Source organism: Trichosurus vulpecula, chromosome 9 (genome assembly GCF_011100635.1).
Source record: "Trichosurus vulpecula isolate mTriVul1 chromosome 9, mTriVul1.pri, whole genome shotgun sequence".
NCBI classification, from domain to species: Eukaryota; Metazoa; Chordata; class Mammalia; order Diprotodontia; family Phalangeridae; genus Trichosurus; species Trichosurus vulpecula.
The window spans coordinates 29,937,721-29,961,844 of NC_050581.1; the positions used below are offsets into that span (position 1 = coordinate 29,937,721).

Consider the following 24,124-nt stretch of genomic DNA (forward strand, 5'->3'; position numbering starts at 1 on the left):
TGTGCTTCTTAACTATTTTAACATGGCTTAGATAAAGACTATTCTCATCAAATTTGCAGTAACACAAATCTGGGGAGGATAGCTAATATACTAATATACAAAGTTAGAGTCCAAAAAAAATCTTGAAAGTTTAAAAGCATTAAGCTGAATCTAATAAGATAAAATTCTAGCCATGAACTGTAACAGACATTTATATTCTGCTGGGAGAAGCAACTTTTACATAAAGTATGTGTCATGTGATTTGGGTGGGGGGTGAGGGCGCTAGCTTCTAGAGGGATCAGGAAAAAAAATTCGTGGAAGAAATAGTACTTAAATTGATCTTTGAAGTAAATTAGAGATTCTACCAGATAGAAGAAACTCCAAAGTCCAACTATTTTACAAACTAGGAAACTAAGGCCCAGAGAGAGTATGTGACTTAATAAAACATGAGTAATTTGAACCAATAGCCTCTAATTCTTTCAGTTGTACCCACTGCACTTCCTGGAATTCCATGCACAAGTCAAGTCACTTAACCTAAAAGACCATTAAGATAAAAAAAAAAAAATCTCTAGATTTCCAAAATTCCAATTTTACTACATCACCGAACATAAGATGAAAATAATTGCAAAATTAACCAAAAACAATCATTAGAACAAAAATAATTCTTATTGTCAGGAATTCTAATATGCAATGAGTTATTTGCCTATTTTGATTTTATAGAGAAATTTTGGGATTATAAAGGCCCATTTCTTTAATGTTTTATTATCCAGAGTTTTTACCAATCCACATGGATTTTTGTCCACCAATTAGAACAAATAAGAGAGGTTTTATATAATTATTTAGATGCAACCTTCAGGCTTTCTACAAACTTTACTTCAAAGCTACTTTCTAATTAGTGAGCCTATTTTGAATATTAGTGCATAGCATTCTTTACTGCTTTTGTCCTAATTAAAATGGCTGTATATTTCCAAGCCATGTTGAAAAAAATCTGTCAACAGTAATAAAAAGGGGTTGGGGGGGAGCAGGTAATTATATTGGAAATGGCTGTCCTTTATGAAAATAATTACATACTTTTGATGAACTGGTGTTAAAATAAATGTCCTACAGACACTGAAGCATTTTTCCACTTATTTTGAAACATTTGTCACAGGTTTTAAAGCAATCACTTGGCTGATGAACCCCTCAAATCTTAAAAAGCAGTAGCATTCTATTGGCAATGTAAGAGTTAATAAAATATTTTAAACAGAAAAGGTGTTTTGCTATTGTGATGGGGGTGGGGCGCTGAAAGAGAAAGAAAAGAAAATTTCATTTTAAAAAATCCTTTAGTCTGGGCAGCAAGCCCCATAGGAATGTTAACATTAAAAAAAACCTGATAATGTTTACCGGCATAATTTTGTTTTAAAAAAATTAAATCGTATGCTTTAACTGACAACTAAGGAAACCAAACAGAACTCAGGGTAAGTTGGCAAATCTTCATTGATAATAGATAACAGTTCGTAATTTTTAATCATTGTTTCCAATTTATAGTTGAGTAAATATTTGCTTTTGGTTCTATGTAATACTCTCACATATCAATGTATAAATAATTCTAATTTGGAAATTAATAAGCAAAATTCAACACACTGGAAATCCAGAAATGTGGTGGGGTCTCTCACTGGATTACCTTCTAACCTTGGTTCCAATCTGCTGAAACAATATTAAAGGTCCCAAATGAGTCAATTCTTCTAGTTATTCTCCTTCAATATTTTCTTTTTTTTTTTTCATTAAACTTTGTTGACCTTCTGTTAGTTACTAACCCTTACAAGTACCCAAACAAAGGACCTACTGTAGACTTTGATTCAGCTGCCAATTTGATTACTTTGGCTTAGAGAAAGGCAGGCTACTTGGGTTGTTGAATCAGGGTCATTCATTGACATTCTCTTTTTTCAACATCTGTAGCCCCTGGCAACCAATTCCAGAGTGGGTTTGGCAAAGCTGTAGACCATAAATGATGCATTTAGTGCAATGTGTTCAGTGTACCCTTTTCATAGTTGGGATGAATTATGATCCTGGCTTTCTTCATGGCAATATGCTTGCAGTTTCACTAAAAACAGCTCTCCATCTCCCTCCCCCAGGAGACAGCCAATGGGTCTATTCTTTTCTTAGTTGTTACTTGGGTACTAGGTGCAAAAAAAGGCTTTTCTTATATTTTGTTTTGAAATAGGATAGTTATAACCATACACTTTTGAAGATTTTATTTGAGCATTTCAATGTACACAGGTTTTTAAAAAAAAATCTACAGAAAACATCTTATCTAAGGGAAGTCTCATGTCAAAGAAAAATCGAACTTTGCATCTTCTCAACCTGACAAGAGTAGAAAGTGTTCTGTGTATAAGAATTTGGTTTTATCAACCTCAGGTTGCTAGTGCTCTGCTGTGCTTCACTGTCCCATTGCCCCTTAAAAGTAACAAGCTCAACACATCGCTAAAAGCCTGAGTAAAACCACTTCTCAGGTGACACTTAGAACTAAGAGAAGAGGAAGAGAAAAACAATAGAAACAGACATTCAGAGGTCTGGATAAGGACCACAGTCTATAGGCTTTTGGATCTTTTTTCCCCTGCCTCTATGGTCTGGAATTCAAATCTCAGAAGTTTCATAAATAAGATCTGTCAATACTGCATTAAAAATATACATAAAATATATTTCTGGTAGCGACCACTTAGCCTCTCATGAACACAAAAAAGAAAAGAAAGGGTAGTTAAGCTGATCTATAAAATAAAAGTAATTCTGGTTTGGATGAATCATAATTACTATCACTTACTAAATAATTATTTGCTTTTAATAGTTGAATAGTACAAGGCTTATTGATGTTCATAATTGAAATAAACAATGAAATCTTAGAACACACATTAAACATTTGTTTAATGTATTAAATGTATTATTTGTTTAAGTATTTATGGTAAGTACAATGGAAAGTGACAGATAGAAGGAAAGAGAATATCCTGAAAGTGATACTTCAGGATAATAGTCATCTGTATATAACTCATCCTATTCTCCATTTTACAACTGTAGCCTATTGCTATTTCTGGCTGTCTGTAAGTTATCATAATTTCAATGTCCACACATGTGAAATGGAACATTATAACTGATCTTTCTTTTTGAATAGTTGCCCTTTTTAATACGGCCCACCAGCACTTTTTCTACTTTCTAGACTAATGACCTTACCTACAGTTATTTTTCTATCATATTTTACTGTTTCTTTTACCTTAACACTCCACAAAGACTCATACTCTACCCCACCAATCTATTACAGTCAGAACTCTGGCCAGGCCCAAGATTTAATCACACTGTAACTCTTAAAATCTATTGCACATCCTCCTGAACATCCCATTTCTTTTTCAAAAGCGTGGAATTGCTCCCAGATTTATAAAACCTTTGAGCTGGAAATTACTCCTAAGGTCATCTACTCCAGCATATACCAGAGCAAAAATCACTTTTACCAAATATAAACATATGTAGTCATTAGGCCTCCACTTGGAGATTGCTAGTGCATTTCTGTAGAAAGTCACTATATCTAGAGACAGTCTGTTCCATTTTTGGATATCTTTCGCTTTTAAAACATGGTTCTTTTTATCAAACTTAAAATGTTTTGCCTCAGCAACTTCCACCCTTTTGCTTCCTCTTCAAAGACCTGATCAACTAATTTCTCTTCTACATGACAATCCTTCAAATACTTGAAGAGGCAGAGCCGAAATGGTAGAGAAAAGGCAGAAGCTTGCCCCAGTTTCCCTCAAAACAACTTAAAATCAAGCTTCAAAAACAAATTTTGGAGTAACAGAATCCACAAAAGGATGGGGTCAAATAATTTTCCAGCCAGGATAACTTAGAAGAATTGTAGGAAAAGACTTGTCTCACTTGGGTAAAAGAGGAGTGTAGCCCATCACAAGTTGTGTCCGAGCAAGGCAGAGGCCAGGCCCCTCACCTCAGTGCAAAGCAGCAACCAAGGCCCTCAGGTCCTGGCTCATCAGGCCAGCAGCATAGAGGGCCAGCAGCAAGGCTTCCAGTCCCAGTGCAGCAGGGGCACTGCCAGCCCTGAAACCCCCAGAGCAATAGGTACAACTAGACCAGGTGACCCCAGTGCAGTGAGCGAAATGCCAGCCTGAGCAGCAAGCCAGTGACCGAATCCTTGGACCCAATGCAAGAAGCTTGGGACAGTGACCTCTGTGCCCCAGGAGCACAGCTCAACTATAAAAGTCATGAAATAGGCTGGAAAATGAGCAAAAACCAAAACAAAACAAAAACAGCCCTGACCACAGAAAGTTACCATGGTGATAGGGAAGCTCAAAACACAAACTCGGAAGAGGACAATAATATCAAAATGCCTACATGGAAAGCTTCTTCTCCTCGTTCTCCTTCTCCTCCTCCTTCTTCTTCCTCTACTTCTTCCTTCACATTCTCCTCCTCCTTTTTACTTCATCACATGTGGTCCTTCTGTCCATGTGGGGAGTCATACCCTTTACATGTGGGTGCTCTGTCCAAAGGAATATAATTTTTGGTCACATATACTTTGTAAGATATCTTAGCATTTGGGGGATAGAAATTTCGAAGAATTTTCTGCTTATCTTATCTTTTTTTTTTAAAAAAAAAAGCTGGGATAATTAACTCTTTGTCTTGTGTAAAAATGATTGATTTCTTGAAATATAGCTCTGAAAAAACAGGCACAGTGGAAGGGGTGTGAGTAACTCTAGAATGGGACATTGGGGAGTTTGGATGGAGAGGAATGGGAATAAGGGATAGAATATAGTTTGAATGATGACAGCTGGCAGTTCAGGATCACTGGGATAGTGAAAGTATTACTAGGGAGAGTTTGTAATTCTAAATCTTATAGGGAACTCCCAATTCAATGAGATCCATTTCAGTCTTGAGTATATTAAGGAAATTTCAGCTGCATATTAATACCTACTTAGTATTTTGCCTCCTCTCCTTGGTTTCGTCTAATGCAGATAATATGTTACAAATGTATACAAAAGTAGTTTCGTTGTAAAATGAGACACAATGACTTGGCAGAGCATGAATATTTCCAACAATGAAAGCACAATTGTAGTTTGGTTTTTTTTGAGTTACATATATAATACACACACATACATATACATACTATATATATATATATATATATATATACACACACACATATATATATATATATATACACACACATATAAAAATATGTTAATCTCCAGCATTTATACACTCTGTTCACAGGTTGAGCTATAGTGGGCAACATGGTATCCTAAGCAGTCATAAACATAAGCATTTATTCATCAATCTAAAACCTGTAGGAAATCAGGGTAGCCCTCATAAAATATAGCAAAAGAATTTAGTATATATTTCCTTGTTATTCTTTTATATATATGTATATATACATATAGCATATATTTCTTTTTCTTTTCTTGATTTGATTTTGCTAGGAATATTGGGAGGGTAAGCTAAGTGCATTGGTTGCATATAGTTACTTACAATTCTCTTAGCATGATGATTTAGGAAATTTTTCTTAAATGGGCTAGAGAAATTAGCATTGGTAAATGTGAATTCTCCATGTACTCAGACCTGTTTGAAAATTATCTACAAGTTTGTTTTAGACCCGGCAATTCCAAATTAAGTTCAACTGTCTGCTGAACAGAAGCTACAATTTCATTAATAAAAGTTATTAGTGAAATTGTAGCTTCTGTTCAGTTACCGAATGAAACAGGCTCTGGATTTTAAAGTTCAGTATTTCGTTATGAATGTTAAATTGTTTCTTAAAATCCAACTGAATTTTCAAGAAACTACAAAACATTTAGCAAATTAGGAGTATCAGAACTGGTGGCAGGAACACAAATCTGCTCTTCACAGAGTCTGAAGGACCTTTTGGATGCTGCTTTATAAGTTAGGAAATGAAGAGAAAATGTTTTATTTCAGGATTAGTAATCCTGGAAAGAAATACAGGCAAGTTCATTTTTCCAAATTAAAAGAGAAAATATGATTTCTAATTAAATTTGTAATTGATGAAATGATCTTTATACAATACTGATACTTTGTGTATTTTCATTTTGATGCAATTTGGATTTTTGTAAATATGTGCCATTTCTAGGATATGTGTCCTCAATAATAGAAGTAAATTAAATTGAGCTTTGCATGTAGTGGTCGTATCCACCTAGGGAGAGCTATCAATTTCATTGATGGGTCTTTGCCTTCTCTTGAGGTAGTTAGTTCTAATAAATCATTGTAACTAGGGGGATAGGTAAAGAAGGAAAGATGGAGGATCTAAACAGTGAATACAAAATGCTACTTAGTGTAAAGATGTTCTCAGGCAAACTTATGAAATCTAAATGTCAGAGCCACCAATTCTAATGTGTCACATGAAAAATGTGTTTAGGAAGTATTTTAATTTTATTGTTTGGTTGGACTTAGAGTTTTAATCTAATGCCTCTAGAGATCTCTAATTCTAAGCACATTGCCTTGCACATAGTATGTACTTAATATATGTTTGATGATGAAGATAAACTTTTTTAATAGATGAATTCTTTGAAAAAAGAAAATTGCTCAAAAATAAAATTAATTTAAAATATATATTTTATTCTTTTAATTTAGGTGAAATGGAAATTCCCGATACAAATGACCCTTTGGGACAATTGGATGAACCTGACAACCCGATTCCCACACCAAAAGGTAAAATGTAAAATATAATATTGAAATCAAATTATTAAATGTATATCCATATCATGAATCATAACTTTAGATGAACTTATTCCTACCTTTTCCAGAAAACAAAATAAAATTTAGGATTATTCCATTCCTTTCATTTTGTGCTGAATCATTGTAGAGTAGAGATAACAAAAAATAAGCCAAATAAATTATATTTATTCATTTTCAAGACACTGCCATCTTTCCATTCACCTAGGGTCACAACCTTGGCATCATTCTTAACACGTTCATCCAACACATTCAGTTTTCAGATCTCGTCATTTTTACCTCAACAGCATCTCTTTCACTAATCCACTTCTCTCCACTCACATGGCCACCCCCATAGTTCAGTCTATCATCTGACTCTTGCAGTTATCTCCTAATTGGGCTTGATGCCCCAAGACTCTTCTCTATCCAATCTATCCTTCCAAAGTGACTTTCCTAAAGTTCAGATCTAACTAGTTTGCTCAACTCCTCAGTAAACTCCAATGTTTCCCTGTTGCCTACAGAATCTGGAGAATACTGGATAAGCTTCTGTCTACAGGATAAGTTACTCTGTTTTATTTCTTGGCCCTTCCCAATCTGGCCTCAGCCTGCCTTTCCAACCTTATTTTTCATTATCTTTCCTGACCTTTACCATCCAACTAAACTAGTCTTATTTCTATTCTTCTCATGTAGCATTCCATCTCCTTTTTTTCTTGCCTTTGCATTGGCTGGCTATACCCCATTCCTGGAATGTACTCTTTTCCTAAACTTCCTCTTAAAATATCTTTTTTCCTTTAAAACTTAGCTTAAGTTCCACCTTCTACATGAAGCCTTTCCTGATGGTCTCAGTTTACCCCTATAAATTTACCATGCACTTATTTTGTATATACATATTTATCTATCTCCCCCAATAAAATTCAAGGTTCTTATGGGCAGGGATTATTTCATTTTGGTCTTTTATTATGGCACATAATAAATGATTAATATATGCTTATTGATTGAGTTATTCATTAGAGCTCAAAGTGACTTTAGAGATAATTTAATCCAGTCCTCTTGTTTTACAGATAAAGAAATTTAGACCCAGAAATGTGTTTAAGTAGCTTGCCATAGACATACAAATATATTGTTAAAGTGCCATATGGAAGTAATGGTTTACTCTGTTGTTGTTCTGGACATGAGATTTCATCTGCATGGAGAATTCTACTCTTCTTTAACCTATAGTCTTAGAGAGTTGCCTAGGGGCACTGAGAAGTTAAGTAGCTTGCCCATGGGTGTTTAACCATTAAGAATCAGAGGAAGAATGTTTTCTTCTACTTGTGTTATTTACTTTTTTTCCCTACTTTGAGGTTTGAGCAATGTGGACCAGAGCATCAGTGATTGACATTTTTTTTTCATATTCTAACCCCCACCAAGCTCGACATTAATATGATACTGACTGTTCTCTTGTGTCTATTTCTTCCTGGAATGGTAAAGATGAGGGCTGGTTGGAATTTGCCATGAGAGCGAGAAAGCAAAAAATCTTAAGAGGCCAATGATTAGAAGGAAACAAGCAAATTGTACAATCATCAGGGCAATCCTGCTAGTTGGGACACATAATTAATCACATAAGAGCAAGTTTTAGGAGCAGTGTGGAGTGGTGAAATGATTGTTGTTCAGTGATTTCAGTTGTGTCTGACCCTTCATGGCCCCTTTTTGGGTTTTCCTGGCAAAGATACTAGAGTGGTTTGCCATTTTCTTCTCCGGCCCATTTAATAGCTGAGGAGACTGAGGCAAATAGGGTTAAGGGATTTACCTTGGTTCACATAGCTAGTAAGTGTCTGAGACTAGATTTGAACTCAGGAAGATGAGTCTTCCTGACTTTAGGTCCTGTACTCTATCCGCTGTGTCACCAAGCTGCCTTTCAATGAATAATCTGAATTAATTTCTTTAAGTGTTGACGGATTTGACCTTCTTGCTATGCAAGGGACCCTCAAAAGTGTTCTCCAGCACCACAAATTGAAAGTGTTGATTCTGTGGTTCTCAGCTTTCCTTATTGTGTAACTCTCCTAGCCATACATTGCTACTGGAAAAACTATACCTTTGACTATACAGACCTTTGTCAGCAAGGTGATGTCTCCGTTTTTTGCTAAGCTGTCCAGATTTGCCTTGGCTTTCCTTTAACAAGTGTCTTTTAATTTCATGATTGCAGTCACCATCTGCAATGATTTGAGCCCAAGAATATAAAATCTGACACTGCTTCCATTTCTTCTCCCTCTATTTTCCAGGAAGTGATAGGACCAGTTGCCAAGATGTAAGGTTTTTTGCTGTTAAGCTTCAAGCTAGCCTTTACACTCTCTTCTTTTACCCTCATCAAGTTGCTCAATTTCTCATGATATACTCTGCATTTAAGTTAAATAAATTAGATGACAACGTATACCTTGTTGTACTTATTTCTCAATCTTGAACCAATCAGTTGTTCTACGTTCCATCCTAACTATTGCTTCTTAACCTGGTTCCTCAGAAAACAAAGTAAGGTGATCTAGTACTCCCATTTATTTGAGGGTTTGTCACATTTTGTTGTCATCCTCAGAGTCAAAGACTTTAGTGAGGTCAATGACAGAGAATTAGCTGTTTTTCTAGGACTCCTTTGCTTTCTCCACAATCCAGTGAATGTTGGCAGTTGGCAAGACCACTCTAGTTCCTCTGCTTCTTTGAAAAATGGTCTGCTCCTCTGGTAATTCTCAGTTTGTGTACTGCTAAGGCCTAGCTTGCAGAATCTTCTCCATAACTTTGCTGGAGGGTAAAATGAATGCAATTGCTTGGTAATTTGAACACTCTTTGGCATTGTCCTTTAGGATTGGGATGTAAACTAATCTTTTCCACTTGAGTGACACTGTTGAGTTTTCCAAATTTGCTGACATGTTGAGTGCAGCACTTCAACAGCATCATATTTTAGGATTTTAAATAGCTCGACTGGAATTCCATCACCTCCACAAGCATTACTGCTAGCAATGCTTCCTAAGGCCCACTTGACTTCATTCTCCAGAATATCTGAGTCTAAATAAGTAACCACACCATCATTGTTATTGGTGGTGTCAGGTTTTTTCTTTTATAGTTCTGCTGTATATTCTCACCATGTCTTCTTAGTCTCTTCTGGCAAGTCCCTACCATTTTTGTCTTTGATCCTGCCCATTTTTACATGAAATGTTCCCTTGAAAGTTCTAATTTTCTTGAAGAGATCTCTTGTCTTTCCCATTCTATTGTTTTTTTCTATTTCTTTGCATTGCTCATTTAAGAAAACCTTACCTCTCCTTGCTATTTTCTGAAATTTTTAATTCAGTTGGGTATATCTTTCCCTTTCTCCTTTTCCTTTTGCTTTCCTTTTTTCTTCAGCTATTTGTAAAGCCTCCTCAGAGAGACATTTTCCTTTCTTCCTCTTCTTTTTCTTGGGGATATTTTTTGTTGCTGCCTCCTGCACAATATTGTGAATCTCTGTCTGTAGTTCTTCAGGCACTCCACCAGATATAATCTCTTAAGTCTACTCATCACTTCTACTTCATACGCATAAAGGATGTTATTTAAATCATGACAATATGATTTGATGGTTTTCTCTACTTTCTTCCATTTAAATCTGAATTTTTTCAATAAGAAGCTCATAATCTGAGCCACAGTCAACTCTGGGTCTTTTTTTTTTTTAATTGACTGTGTAGAGCTTTTCCACCTTTGGCCGCAAAGTATATGAACAATCTGATTTCAATATTGACCATCTGATGGTGTCCATGTATAGAGTCAACTTTTGGGTTGTTGAAAAGAGTGTTTAGCAAGTGGTCTTGACAAAACTATTATTCTCTACCCTGCTTCACTTTGTGCTGTAAGGCCAACCTTGCCTGTTATTCCAATTATCTTTTGATTTCCTACTTTAGCATTCCAATACCCTATGGTGAATGTGACATCCTTTTATGGTGTTATTTCTTCAAGATGTAGGTCTTCATAGAACTGATCTACTTTGGCCTCATTTGGCATCAGGGATTGTAGCATAGATTTGTATTACTGTGATTTTTAATGTTTTGCCTTGGATTCAAACATATATTATTCTGTCATTTCTGAGATTATACTCAAATACTGCTTTTCTCCCCCTTTAATTGACAATGAGGGCTACTCCATTTCTTCTGAAGTATTCTTGCCCACAGTAGTGTCTGTAACAGTTTTCTGAATTAAATTCACTGATTTCCATCCACTGACATCCAAGGTGTCAATGTTCAAACTTTCTGTCTATCCCGTTTGACCAAATTCAGCTTATCTTCATTCATATATCTTACATTCCAGGTTCTTACGCATAATTGATCTTTACAACATTTGACTTTCCTTTTGTCACCAGATATACCATAGTTGAACTTCCTTTAGGTTTCATTAATGCTGGAGCTACTTGTAAGTGTCCTCCTCTCTTCCTAAGTGGCATGTTGGACACCTTCTGACTTGAGGGGCTCATCTGCCAGTGTCATATCTTTTTATCATTTTAATGCTACCTATGGGGTTTTCTTGGCAAAGATACTGGAGCGGTTTGCCATTTTCTTCTCTAATAAATCACCTTTTGTCAAAATTCTCCAATATGACCTGTCCATTTTTGCTAACTCTGTATGATGTAGCTCATAATTTTACTGAGCTACACAAGTGCCTCCTCCATAACGAGGCAATAATGTGGGGGAAGAGGAGGAGTCAGGAAATTTAGAGTCTAATTTCAGCTCTACTGCTATGTACCTTGTTGAAAGCCTAAATAGTTCCACACAACTCCCCCCAGCAAAACCAAAGGAAATTAAATAAGTGGCATTATTAGGAGCTTTGGTCGAGGATTCAAATAAGTTCTACTCAGACCTTTCTATTCTGAAGTTGAAACTGTAACAAATGAAACAAAGGATCATGCATTTAGCTATCATGCCTATTTAGAATCTGAAATGTCAATTCTTCCTGAATAGCTTGAGAAGTTAAGTTTTTATTGGCTTTCAGCCCATGAAATATTATCATACTCTAGCTTATTCTTTGGTTATTTTATTTTGTTATGGGATAGTCAGGTATTCTTGTGATGTGCATTGATATATGAAGTCCTGAAATAGGTTGTGTCTGAAAAGTCTTGATTTCTAGGACTTGCCAAAATTGCTGTATAGATAAGCTAACAGGCAGCTGATGGCTCGTTAGACTGAGCACTAGGCCTGGAGTCAGGAAGAACTGAGTTCAAATCCAGTCTCAGATACTTACCAACCATGTGACTCGGGGGCAAGTCACTTAATTTCTGTTAGTTTGACAAAAGGATCCACTGGACCTACTGGAAAAGGAAATGGCAAACTACTCCAGAATCTTTGCCAAGTTAACCCAATGGAAAGGTATGGTCATAAAGAGTTGGAAATGACTAAATGACTGAACAACAGAATTGCTATGTAGATAAAGTTTGCTTTCATTATCTTGCAATTTCCGTTTCTGTCACATTTTCCTTCCTTTTAACTACTACTCTGCGTCTGAAGTATGTAAATCCATGTCACATTCAGGTTATATGTCATCAATGATAGAAATAAACTAAATTGTGCTTTGTATGTGGTGGCTGAATCCTCCTGGAGATATCTATCAACTCTATTGATAGGTCTCTGTCACCTCTACGTATTTAATAAATTTTCTCAATTTAAGAGGGGTGGGCCAATATGTTACTCTGTCTACAAATATTTACATTTTTCAAAGAGAACAACCTGTAGCCTGTGGCTCCAATTCGTTCTGGACTCTTATGTACTTAGGGTCCAAACATGCAGACAATTAATATTAGTCTGCTTATTTTAGATTACAGTTTCCCCTCCATTCATAATTAGGAACTTTTGAAATTAATTCAAGGCTTAATACTTGGTTGCTTACCATACTAACAGACCTAAACAACAAACAGCATTGGAAGGCCAGAGATAATTAGCAAAACAACAGTAACTTCCTTAGACACTCAATCCTATAGAAGTGTTTATACCTCCCTCCCAAATACTTGGGAAACAGGCTTCTCCAGGAGACTTGATAGGACAGGGTCTATCTACATTCAGAGTAACTTTGGTGGGGCAGAATTGGGGAAGAGAACTTCCAAGCAGATAGCCCTATAGTCACTGCTTAAAAATTGCTCTTGCCAATAGCTGATCTCTGACTTGTGGCTAACTCCTTTGTCCCTGATCTCTGATGCAGCTCCTGATACAGAAAAAAACAGACACATGGTATAGTGGATTGCACAACTTGAAGTAAAAAAGACCTGAGTTCAAATGCTGCCTTAAATACTATGCCAATGTGGGGCAAATCACTTAACTGTTCTATACCTCAGTATCCTCATCTATAAAATGAGGGGGTTGAGTATGATGGCCTCTAAGATCTCTTCCGTGATTCTAGATTTAGAGACTAAGAACCCAGATGTGAATTTCAGCTCTGCTTCCTAACATCTATATGGCATTGGAAAAGCTACACAGGTAGTCTGGGCTTCTGAAACTGTTGATTCTACTCCCACAATAGCTTTCATATCTATCCCTTCTTTTCCACTCACATAGCCATTCTACTAGGTCTGATGTTCAATATTGGTCTACCTGACAGCAGGGTCTCCATTCTCTACTCCATACTTCAAAGTTACTGTGAAGTAAGCTACCTAATGCATAGGTCTGATTATTTACCTTTTTGCTGAGAAACCTTGTTTGCCTCCCCATTGCCCATAGGATAAAACATAAAAGTCTATATTTTAAAATACAGATTAGTCAGCAGGGGGGCCTCACCTCCAGTGTAAGCCAGCAGTATGGCCCTGAGGCCAAGTGAAAGCCAACAGAAAGACCCTAAGCCCTAGTATAAGAATCTTGGGACAGTGCAGGAGCAGAGCCCAACTCTCACATAAAAATACTGTCACAAAATAGGCAGAAAAAATAAGCAAAAAAAAAATCAAACAAACAAAAAAAGAATTTCACTATAGAAAGTTACTATCATGACAGGGAGGATCAAGGCGCAAACTTAGAAGAGGACAACGGTGTCAAAATGACTATATGGGAAGCCTCAAAGAAATATGTAATTTGCTCTCAGGCCCAAAAACAACACTGGAAAGAGCTCATAAAGGATTTTAAAAAGCAAATTAGAGAAGTAGAAGAAAAATGGGAAAAGAAATGAGAGTAATGCAAGAGAATCATGAAAAAAGAGTCAATAGCATGGGAAAAGATATACAAAAATTCACTGAAGGAGATAACTTCTTAAAAAATAGAATTGGCCAAGTGGAAAAGGAAGTAAAAGAGGTCAATGAAGGAAAATAATTCCTTAGAAATTAAAACTAGGCAAATGGAAGGGGACTCCATGACACATCAAGATAGGATAAAAACAAAATCAAAAGAATAAAAACATAGAAGAAAATGTGAAATTTCTCATTGGAAAAACAACTGACCTGGAAAATAGATCTAGGAGAGATCATTTAAAAATTATTAGACTAGCTGAAAGACAAAGAAAAAAAAAGCCTGGATAACATCTTTCAAGCAATTATCAAGGCAAACTACTCTGATATCCTAGACTCAAAGGGCAAAATAGAAACCGAAAGAATTCACCAATCACCACTTGAAAGAAAATAAAAACTCTCAGGACCATCATGGCCAAATTCCAGAGCTCAGAGATCAAGGAGAAAGTACTGCAGGCAGCCAAAAGGAACCAATTCAAATATCATGGAGCTATAGTCAGGATTATGCAGGATTCGGCAGCTTCCACATTAAAAGAATTGGAGGGCTTGACATATGATATCCTGGAAGGAGTCAGGATTACAATCAAGAATCACCTACCCAGAAAAACTGAATATAATCCTTCAAGGAGGAAAAGTGTCATTTAACAAAATAGGAGGACTTTCAAGCATCCTTTTGGGGGCGGGAGGGGGCATGCTGAATAATTTTATTCTGCACATAGAAGCGACTAAGGATCTGGTCTGTGGGCTTGTTGGGGCTGCATCAAAAGTACGTGGCTCCACACATCAACATTGGGTTTGGGAGTGAGAACAGGTCATTCTGTCCTAGTCATAAGATGATAACAGTCTTGCAACAGAGAGCCAGATATCAGGTAGTCTCTAGTAAGACAGTTCTAACACAGCAGTGAGAACATCAGAGAAAGGTGGAAGGAGAGGAAAGTTAAGCAGCAGAGGCCCTGTCCCCAAAACAAAACTGGTCTAATACTTGGTGCTGTCCACTCTTAGGACAGGAGCACACTTCTACAGAGGTGACTGGCACCTGAGAGCTCTGAGGCCTCCTGGCCACAGAGCTTACTTGGCCAGAGGATTTCTGAAGTTTCTTCCAGCAAATTTAGCCTTGCTGCTAGAACTTCCTCAATTCTGAGAAATAGGTTATGCTTGGTCAAATTCTTAGATTGGCAGGGGGCACCAGTCTTGATCTGCCTAGCGTAGAGACCCACCACCAGGTCTGCAATGAAGGTATCTTTAATCTCCCCAGAACAATGAGAACCCATTACTCCCCATCCATTGGACTAGGCCAGCTTGCACACCAATCGTGGAGCCAATCTGGTTCACTTTGAGTAGGAGGCAATTGCAGGCTTTCTTGTTCACAGCCTTTCAATGTACTTGGAATTAGTCATTGTGAGATCATCCCCTACCACCCAGATGCATTCAGTAGCAGTGAAATTCTTCCAAGCTTCCCAATCATCCTGGTCAAATGGATCTTTAATAGATACCACTGGATAGTCCTTGATGAAGCTCTTATAGAGGTCCCCAAGCTCAGAAGGGGAGATATGTCTATGGGAATCATCAGGAGACTTGAGGGCTCATTCATATTTCCCAGATTGGAAGAATTCTGAGGCAGCAATATCCATGCCAATTAAGACTTTATCAGTATAGTAGCCTTACCAATAGCATTCTGTAACAACTGCAGAGCTTCTTTATTCTTTAGGACATTAGGAACAAAACCACCTTCATCCCCTATGTTGGAGGCATCCTATCCATATTTCTGCTAACTCATGTTCTGTAGGTTGTGGTAGACCTCAGCTCCAATGTGCATGGTTTCCTTGGAGTTTGCCACTCCAACAGGGAGGATCATGAATTCCTCTATGGCCAGCTTGTTGCCATCATGGGAGCCACCATTGAAAGCTGGAACTCACAGGATGACTTCATCATTGCATGCAAGGTCTGCAATATGGTGGTATAAGGAAACACCTTTATCAGGAGCTCCAGCCTTACAAACAGCCAGAGACACTCCCAATATGGCATTTGCATCAAATTTAGATTTATTCTCAGTGCCATCTATTTCTATCATCAATTAAACATCTACTCCACAACATCCAGTTTCTTGCTAATCAGAGTCAGGGCAATTGTTTTATTGATGGGCTCAACTGATTTTTAGACATCTTTCCCTATGTAGCAGGTCTTACCATTGTTTTGGAGCTCCAGGGCTTCATGGATACTGATAGAAGCACTGGGCACAGTAGCTCAGAAGAGATCTTTTTCAGTGTAGAGATCAATTTCAACAGTGGGGTTTCCATGAGAGTCGAGGATCTCTCTTTCTTGGATTTTGTAAATAGACATGTTGAGTTTCTAGAGGGGGCATCCTCTTGTGGGCTCAGAGAACAGAGGCTGAGTGCAAGCATTCTTAATTAAAAGACCAGAGCTGAATAAAAAATTTGATCTCCAAATACAAGACTCAAGGGAAACATAAAAAGGTAAACAAGAAACAAGAAAGGGAAAACAATAAGGCTATACTACAAATTTCTATATGGCAAGATAATATGTGTAACTCTTAAGAACTTTATTGCTATAGCGACAATTAGAAGGCATATAAATAGAAGATGCTAATATAAGGTGAATTTGATGAAATGAAACCCCCCAAAAATAAAGGAGTAAGGAAGAGGACTGCAGGAAGAAGGGGGAAGATAGAATGGGGTAAATTATCTCACATAAAAGAGAAATGAAAGAGCTATTCATAACGAAGGGGAAGAAGAGGAGGGGTGGCAAGCAAAGCTTGAACCTTACTGTCATCAATATTAGCTCAAATAGGGAATAACATACACACTTAGTTGGATAAAGAAATCTATTTTACCCTATAAGGAAGTAAAAGAGGGTAGGAATAGAAGGGAGGGCAGATTGACAGAGGTGGTGATCAGAAATAAAATACTTGTAAGGAAGGACAGAGAAAGAAGGATAAATCAGGGGAAATAGCATGGAGGGAAATACACCTTTCGTTATCATAAGTATAAATGTAAATGGCATGAACTTACCCATAAAACAGAAGCCGATAGCAGAATAGATTAAAAATCAGAATCCTACAATATGCTGTTTACAAGAAACTCATTTGAATCACAGAGACACACACAAAGTAAAGGTAAAGGACTGGAGCATAATCCATTATGCTTCAGCTAAAGCAAAAAAAGCAGGGGTAGCAATCATGGAGACAAAGCAAAATCAAAAATTGATCTAATTAAAGAGATAAGAAAAAAAACTTTATCTTATATCATAGACAGTGAATTTCGATACTAAAATACATTTGCCAAATGGTACAACACTTAAATTTTTGAAGTTGAATGAACTACAGGAGGAAATAGAAAATAAAGCTGTACTAGTGAGGCACCTCATCTTTCTTCTCTCAGAACTAGAGAAATTGGGGCAGCTAGGTGGCACTGTGAGTAGAGCACTGGCCCTGGAGTCAGGAGGACCTGAGTTCAAATCCAGTCTCAGACACTTGACACATGTACTAGCTGTGTGACCTTGGGCAAGTCACTTAACCCCAATTGCCTTGCCAAAAAAAAAAAACCCAGAAAAAAAAAAGAACTAGACAAATTGACCAAAAAATGAACAAGAAATAAATTGAAGATGTGAAGAGAATTCTGGAAAAGCTAGATATGAGAGATCTCTGGAGAAAATTGAAAGAGAATTTAAAAAAAGAATATACCTTTTCCTCCACAGTACATAGCATCTTCACAAAAATTGGTCATGTATTACGGCATAAAAACCTTACAATCAAATGCAGAAAAGGAGAGATACTAAATGCATCATTTTCAGATCATGATACAATAAAAATTGCATTCAGTAATGGGCAATGGAAAGAGAAATGACAAATTAATTGGAAACAAACAAAATCTAATCCTAAAAAAAGATAGTCAAAGAGCAAACTATAGAAACAATAGATAATTTAATCAAAGATAATGACAAGAATGAGAAGACATACCAAAATTTATGGAATGCAGCCAAAGCGATACTTAGGGGAAAATGTATATCTCTAATTGCTTACATCAATAAAATAAAGAGCAGATCAATGAATTGGGCATGTAACTAAAAAAAAAAAAAAACTAGAAAAAGAACTAATTGAAAATCCCCACTTAAAGACCACATTGGAATTCCTGGAAATCAAAGGAGAGATTTAAAAAGTTACTTTAAGAAAAACGCTGAACTAATAAGTAAAACTAGAAGCTGGCTTTATGGGGGGGAGGGGAGTAAAATTGATAAACCATTGGTTAATTTTATTTTTTTAAAAAAAAGAAAGGCAAAAACCCAAATTACCAGTATCGTGAATGAAATGGTTGAATTCACCATCAATGAAGAGGAAATTAAAACAATTATTAGGAGCTGTTTTGCCTACTTCTATGCCAATAAATTTGACAATCAAAATTAAATGGATGAATATTTACAAGAATGTAAATTGCCCAGGTTAACAGAAGAAAAAGAAGAAAAAGAAATTGAACACACCATCAATGAATTTCTAGGAAAAAATTCCCAGGGCAAGATGGAGTCACAAGTGAATTCTACCAAAATTTAACCAAATTTCTAGCAAAAATTCTAACAAACATTTAAAGACAATTAATCTCAGTACTATGTAATCTATTTGGAATAATAGGCAAAGAAGTCCTGCCAAATTCCTTTTGTGACAAAAATACAGTGTAGATACTTAAATCAGAAGGAGCCAAAACAGAGGAAAAAAAAAAACTATTGACCAATTTCCCTAAAGAATATTGATGCAAAAGCTTTAAATAAAATAACAGCAAGGAGATTACAACAATATATCCCAAGGATCATACACTGTTACCAGGTGGTATTTATACCAGGAATGCAGGGTTGGTTCAATATTAGGAAAACTATTAGTGTAACTGACCATATCAATAACAAAACCAACAAAAATCACATGATTGTCTCAATAGATTACAGAAAAAGCCTTTGACAAAGTACAATACCCATTTCTATTAAAACACTAGAGAGCATAGGAATAAATGACACTTACCTTAAAATGATATGCAGTATCCAGCATTTTCTGTAATGGAGATGAACTAGCAGCTTCCCAATAAGATCTGAGGTAAAGCAAGGATGTCTTTGTTATTCAATATTGTATTAGAAATGTTAGGTATAGCAACAAGAGAAGAAAAAGAAATTGAAGGAATTAGAATAAGCAATAAGAAAACAAAACTACCACTCTTTGCCAATGATATGATGGCATTCTTAGAGAATTAACTAAAAAAAAACTAGTACAAATAATTATCAATGTCAGCAAAGTTGCAAGATATATAATAAAGCCACATAAATCATCAGCATTTCTATATATTACCAACAAATTCCAGCAGCAAGAAACAGAAAGAGCAATTCCATTTAAAATAACTTGGGAATCTACCAGCCAGGACAAACCCAGAAACAATATGAACACAATTACAAAACACTTTTCACACAAATAAAGTCAGATCTAAACAACTGGAAAAATACTAAGTGCTCAGAGGCTGGCCAACACAATGTAATAAAAATGACAATCCTGCCTAAATTAATACATTTATTCAGTGCCATACCAATCGGACTGTCAAAAAATCATTTTACAGAGCTAGAAAAAGTGACGAAATTCATCTGGAAGAACAAAAGGTCAAGGACTTCAAGGGAATCAGTGAAGGAAAGTGGTCTAGCTGTATCAGATCTCAAACTGTATTATAAAAAAATAATTATCAAAAATAATTTGGTATTGGTTAAGAAATAAGAGTGGTGAGTCAGTGGAATAGATTAGGTACATAGTACATTGTGGTAAATGAAAATAATAATCTAGTATATGATAAACCCAAAGATCTAAGCTTTGGAGACAAAAACTCATTACTTGACAAAAACTGCTGGGACAGCTGGAAAACAGTATGTCTGAAACTAGATGTAGACCAATATCTCAAACCATATACCAAAATAAGATCAAAATGTATGCCTGATTTACACATAAAGGGAAATATAATAAGCAAATTAAAAGAATATGGAATAATTTCCCTGTCAGAGCTATAGGTAAGGGAAGAACTTAGGATCAAACAAGAAAGAGAATATTGTTAAATGTAAAATAGATAATTTTGATTACATAAAATTAAAAAGTTTTTACACACATAAAACCAATGCAACCAAAATTAGAAGCAAAGCAGAAAACAGGGAAAATATTTTTGCAACAAATATCTCTAATAGAAGCCTCATTTCTCAAATACATAGAGAACTGAGTCAAATTTATAAGAATGCAAGTCATTACCCAATTGATAAATGTTCAAAGGATATTAATATACAGTTTTTAAAGAAGTCAAAGTTATCTATAGTCACATGAAAAAATGCTCTAAATCACTAATCATTAGAGAAATGCAAATCAAAACAACTCTGAGGTACTACCTCACACCTATCAGATTGGCTGATATGACAGAAAAGGAAAATAACTAATGTTGTAAGGGATTGGGAAAACTGACACTAATGCACTGTTGGTGGAGTTTTGGATTGATCTAACCCTTCTGTAGAGCAATTTGGAACTATCCCCAAAGGGCTATAAAACTGTCCATACCCTTTGACCCAGTAATACCACTGGGAAATTTACATACATGTATAAAAATATATATGGTAGCTCTTTTTTGATGGCAGAGTATTGGAAACAAAAGTGATGCCCATCTATTGTGGAATGACTGAACAAGTTATGATACATGATTGTGATAGAATATTATTGCCCTATTGTGCTATAAAAAATGACAAGAAGGGTGCTCTCAGAAAAATCTGAAAAGACTTACATGAACTGATCCAAAGTTAAGTGACCAGAATCAGGAGAAATTTGCATACTCTAACAGCAATTTTGTATGCTGATCAGCTGTGAATGATTTTGCTGTTCTCAGCAATACAATGATTCAAGACTATTCCAAAGGACTTATGATGGAAAATGCTATCCACCTCCAGAGAAAGAACTGATGGAGTCTGAGTAGATATTGAAGTATACTTTTTCTCACTTTATTTTCCTTGTTTTTAGTCTGTGTTTTTACAACATAAGTAATGTGGAAGTGTTTTGTATGATTGCATCTCTAAACACTATATAAAATTGCTTACTTTGTCAATGAGTGGGTAGGGGTGGTAGAGATGGTAGGTGAGGGAGAAAATTTGGAACTCACAATTTTTTTAAGTGAACATTAAAAATTATTTTTACATGTAATTGGTGAAAATAAAAAAATGGAACTTGGGAAAAAACAGTCAGATATGCAAATGATGCCACTCTGATGGCAGAGAGTGAAAAGGAATTAAGAAGTCTCTTGATGAGCATGAAACAGGAGAGGGTAAAAGCTAACTTGAAACTTAATATTAAAAAAAAAAAACCTAAGATCTTGGCAACTGGTCCCATTACTTCCCTGGCAAATAGAGGGAGAAGAAATGGAAGCAATGTCAAATTTTATATTCTTGGGCTTAAAGATAAGATACTTGCTCCTTAGAAGGAAAGCTGTAGAAAATCTGTACAGTATAGTAAAAAGCAGAGGCCTCTCTTTGCTGACAAAGATCCGTATAATCAAAGCTATGGTTTTTCCAGTAGCAATGTATAGCTGTGAAAAGTGGACTACAAGAAGAGCTTAGTGCCACAGAATTATCGATGCTTTCAAATTGTAGTACTGGAGATTTTTGAGAGTTTCTTGGACAACAAGGAGGTCAAATTGGTCAATATTTAAAGAAATTAATTCAGGCTATTCACTGGAAGGTCAAATACTGAAGCTGAAGCTTAAATACTTTGGCTACATAATGAACCAATGGGACTTATTGGAAAAGATTCTGATATTGGGAAATATTGAAGGGAAAAAGGAAAATATGACAGCAGAGAATGAGATGGATAGATAATATAATGGAAAAAATGAACATAAACTTGGACAGATTTCAAGAGAAAGTGGAGGATAGAAGGGCTTGTCATGCTATGGTCCATGGGGTCACAAAGATTCAGTCACAACTGAACAACAACAACAAACAAGTCTTTGGCTGTCACTGTGTGATAGTTGTCTTCAGCAATATTCTTCTTGTTAAATCAAACCAAATACATAGTCTTTTGGCCACAGGTTTCTCGATGTATGCATGTATGCTCTTTGAGAGAATATGACTCCTCTTCTTACCAGTCTCAGTAAGTGCCATAGTCTGTTTGGAAAGCAATTCTCCTTTGTGCTGTCACTGAACTCCATAAGCACAATCACATCTGTAAGGCTGGGGTGGTAGAAAAACACTAGCTTTTGGAATGTCTCATTTAAAGGTTTGAGAGACATAATTTTGGGATAATTTAAATAGTTTATTAATAAGGCAAGAAGGTTATTAATAAAAGGATGGTCATTTGGTTTCCTCTCTTAGACCAAAGACAATTGTGGTAGAAGGGCTCACAGTTTATATATCCTTCACAATGGGGGTGGGGCTGAAAGTGACCTCCAGACAGAGAAATTATCTCTACTCAGACCACCCCTAGCCTTCTGCTATCTTAAACAAAAGGATCTGTCTGCACCCAAGCTTGAGTAGAACACAATGGGCTTCAGCCACCCTAGATTAAATTCCTCACAAGGTGGGGGATCCTTGACCAAGATTGTAGAGAGTTAATGCAATCCCATTATCAGTAATGTCCTTCATGAACTTTTAAAGGACTTTAGAAGGGGAGAACTCTGAATCTCCCCTCAAATAATTGGTTATTAATGATGAATCCTCACATTTCCCTATTTGATTCTTGAAAGGCATGGCCCTCTCAATGAATCACTAAGTTGTATTATAGACACTTCATCACAGGTTTCTAACTATTTTACTTATGAGAGCAAACAATGTAAGGGGAAAAAATTAAAGATGGACTGCACTTTGAAAAAAATCAAAGGGGCAATCACCTTTGAGAAGTAGACCTTACAGATAAAAAGGACAAAGGGAAAAGGTAAATAGGAAAATAAAATTCATAGATGTGTCTCTGTCTATTCCTCTGGAAATATCTGATACAGTCCTGTGGTTTGGGTGTAGTCTCAGAGCAGTTTCTCTCCAGTTCAGGTTACTTGTAGAAAGTCTCTTCTCTGCTAAATATTTCCTACAAAATTCATCTTAACACCAATTTAAATTTATTTTGCCAATATCAGATCAGGTGATTAAAGTTAGTTCAGACCTTATGTCTATTACTAGAATATCAAATTTGGAACCTTCTAGACCAGGAAATTTACAATTTTAGGCTGTCAAATTGTTGCATGTGTGTGTATGTGAGAAAGAGACAGAGACAGAGAATATGTGTGTGTGTGTGTGTGTGTGTGTGTACATATGTATGTACGTATATATACACTCAGATACAAACAGAAAATTAGAACCCAATTTTTATACTTATACTTAGCACTATTCATTCCTACTTGGCATTATTCCCACTAAGGAATTAATTACAGAACAGTTTTTACAAGAAGATGGATTCTAATACAAAAATTAATTCATTTAAAAGTTGCCAGATTAACTTCAGTTGTAACAAAGGTTCTAGGATCGATACATAAGTACATTGAACTAATCATTTTTAAAACACTTCATATCAAGTAAGTTATTTATAATAAAAACATTTCCAACTTCTAGCCACATTCAAATGAATAATCACTAATATAAGTGGATCTCTCTTTGAGGCATTTACAAAATAGACCACAAGCCATTCTTCTTCTAAGATAACTAATTGTACTGGTATTCCTTAACACAGAACTGATATAGTTATAATATTAACCTTACTAAATACTAGAATTATATCCTGGTTTCACAAGTGTTTGCATCATTTGTCTAATTGTCTATGTACCATCGTGAAAAATTAAAGGACCTTAACTTACAGAAAAACTGCCCAAGGTCACATAGTTAGTAAGTGTGTCAAGTGTCTAAAGGCTGCCCCACGTTTGTCTTCTTTTAAAGACTCGTGTTGACAATTTCCAGCTCCAAATAACCTATTGCTCTACTTCCTTAAAGAGGTAGAATCCCCAGCCTCTATTTTTAAGACTTATCAGATAAAGAGCTTTCCAGATAAAGAGCATTCCAGCTCCCTATTCCCATCCTCCTGGGAATTATAAGCAGCATATACTAGGCAATACAATACAGTTTTACAAAACAGTTTGAAATCACACCTGTTATCATCGGGCTAGCTTAAAATGTGCTGGGCTAAAATATCCCAAGATTCTAAATTGTACTGCTGCCTTTTTTTTTTCTGGCCCAGGCAAAGAAACCTAAGGAATTTGATTTAATGCTGACAGGGTGTGG

General features: G+C 36.0%; 1 protein-coding gene across 1 annotated transcript in view; it reads left to right on the top strand.

Moving 5' to 3' along the window:
* Window positions 1-6,593: 6,593 nt before the first annotated feature.
* ROR2 (receptor tyrosine kinase like orphan receptor 2) overlaps window positions 6,594-24,124 on the top strand; it is an 85,362-nt gene continuing 67,831 nt past the window's right edge. Inside the window, exon 1 of the mRNA XM_036739717.1 lies at window positions 6,594-6,666. Coding sequence (XP_036595612.1) covers window positions 6,594-6,666 — 73 coding nt within the window. The remainder of the gene's footprint in view (window positions 6,667-24,124) is intronic.